The 1,109-nt window shown below is 43.7% G+C and overlaps 1 protein-coding gene across 1 annotated transcript; it reads left to right on the top strand.

The window, feature by feature from the left end:
• Window positions 1-91: 91 nt before the first annotated feature.
• On the top strand, window positions 92-1,102 carry H257_16721 (hypothetical protein; the record flags this gene model as incomplete). Its single annotated transcript, XM_009845252.1, has 2 exons — window positions 92-158; window positions 891-1,102. Coding segments are annotated over 2 exons (279 nt in total), but the record flags the coding sequence as incomplete, so codon positions are not given.
• Window positions 1,103-1,109: the final 7 nt, after the last annotated feature.

Genomic DNA, 1,109 nt, shown 5'->3' with positions numbered 1-1,109 from the left:
CCAGTGACATCCTCGACGGCAACGGCAAACTCATCCTCGGGTTCGTGTCCTCCACCGAAGATGGGTCACTTGACACCGACATGATAGACTCATGTGGACCATCATCAAGCGATACCAAGTGGGGGACATCGCCGTGGACGGCGTGTCGGGCAAAGAAGGTTGCGTCCTTCACTGCTATATGTGCATTCTTTCGAATCGATGTGATTGTATTTCATCTTGTACACAGTATACTATACAACGATTAGTATATATATATGGTTTTGCCCAATGCTGGGTCGAGGAATCAACCGTTGTTTGGATTGGCAGAAACTCGGCGTGACGTGATGATTTGATTGGCTCAGGCGTTTCTTGACTTGAACATATTTGATGATTCTGCTGATATTGTCCTTTTACCCCAAATTTGGCCTTTTAAAATAATTCTTTGCCAAATCTATAATATGGGTGATTCTTTGTCCTGACTTTTGTATTAATATGTAGAGATCGTATTGTGTGAATTCGGTATAAACTTCCAAAATTCGTCTGGTTTGTCGATATTGAATCACGCCAGAGTTCTGATTGGTTGACTATATATATGTTATTTCTGCAAGAGCCAATGAAATCCACTCCAAAATGGATTACCCAATAGCGTCGATTCGTGATTATTCGATTCGACGGGATCTGGAAATTCGTATCGAATCCGCAATATTAATTTCAGTCACACACTAATTCCATGTTGAATTGGTCGAAGAGTGGAAAATTTGATTGGCTACTTGATTCTTGATTTGGGTTTTGATTGGTCGATAATATAGATTGTCCGCCGATTCCAATTTCGAATATCGACTTAACATATAAACTCGAATTTCGAATCGATTTCAAGACACTAACCATCATCCGGATGACTGCCTTTGTAGGGCTACTGCTGTGGTGCAATCAGTTGCTGGCGCCGTTGCATTTTCACGTGAGCAACTTTACGACCAACTGGAGCAACGGTGTCGCATTTTGCTACCTCGTACATGCGTTGCAGCCAGCGTTGTTGCCGAATGTGGTCGACTGGTGCGATCTCCATTCGGCCATGGAGAACCTTGCGACAGCGTTTTCGCTGCTGGAAGCGCATTTTGCCATCCCGTCGC

The sequence above is a fragment of the Aphanomyces astaci genome (assembly GCF_000520075.1).
Source record: "Aphanomyces astaci strain APO3 unplaced genomic scaffold supercont1.91, whole genome shotgun sequence".
NCBI lineage: Eukaryota > Oomycota > Saprolegniomycetes > Saprolegniales > Verrucalvaceae > Aphanomyces > Aphanomyces astaci.
The sequence above is the reverse complement of the archived record's forward strand: the minus strand, read 5'-3'. Positions and strand labels throughout refer to the sequence as shown.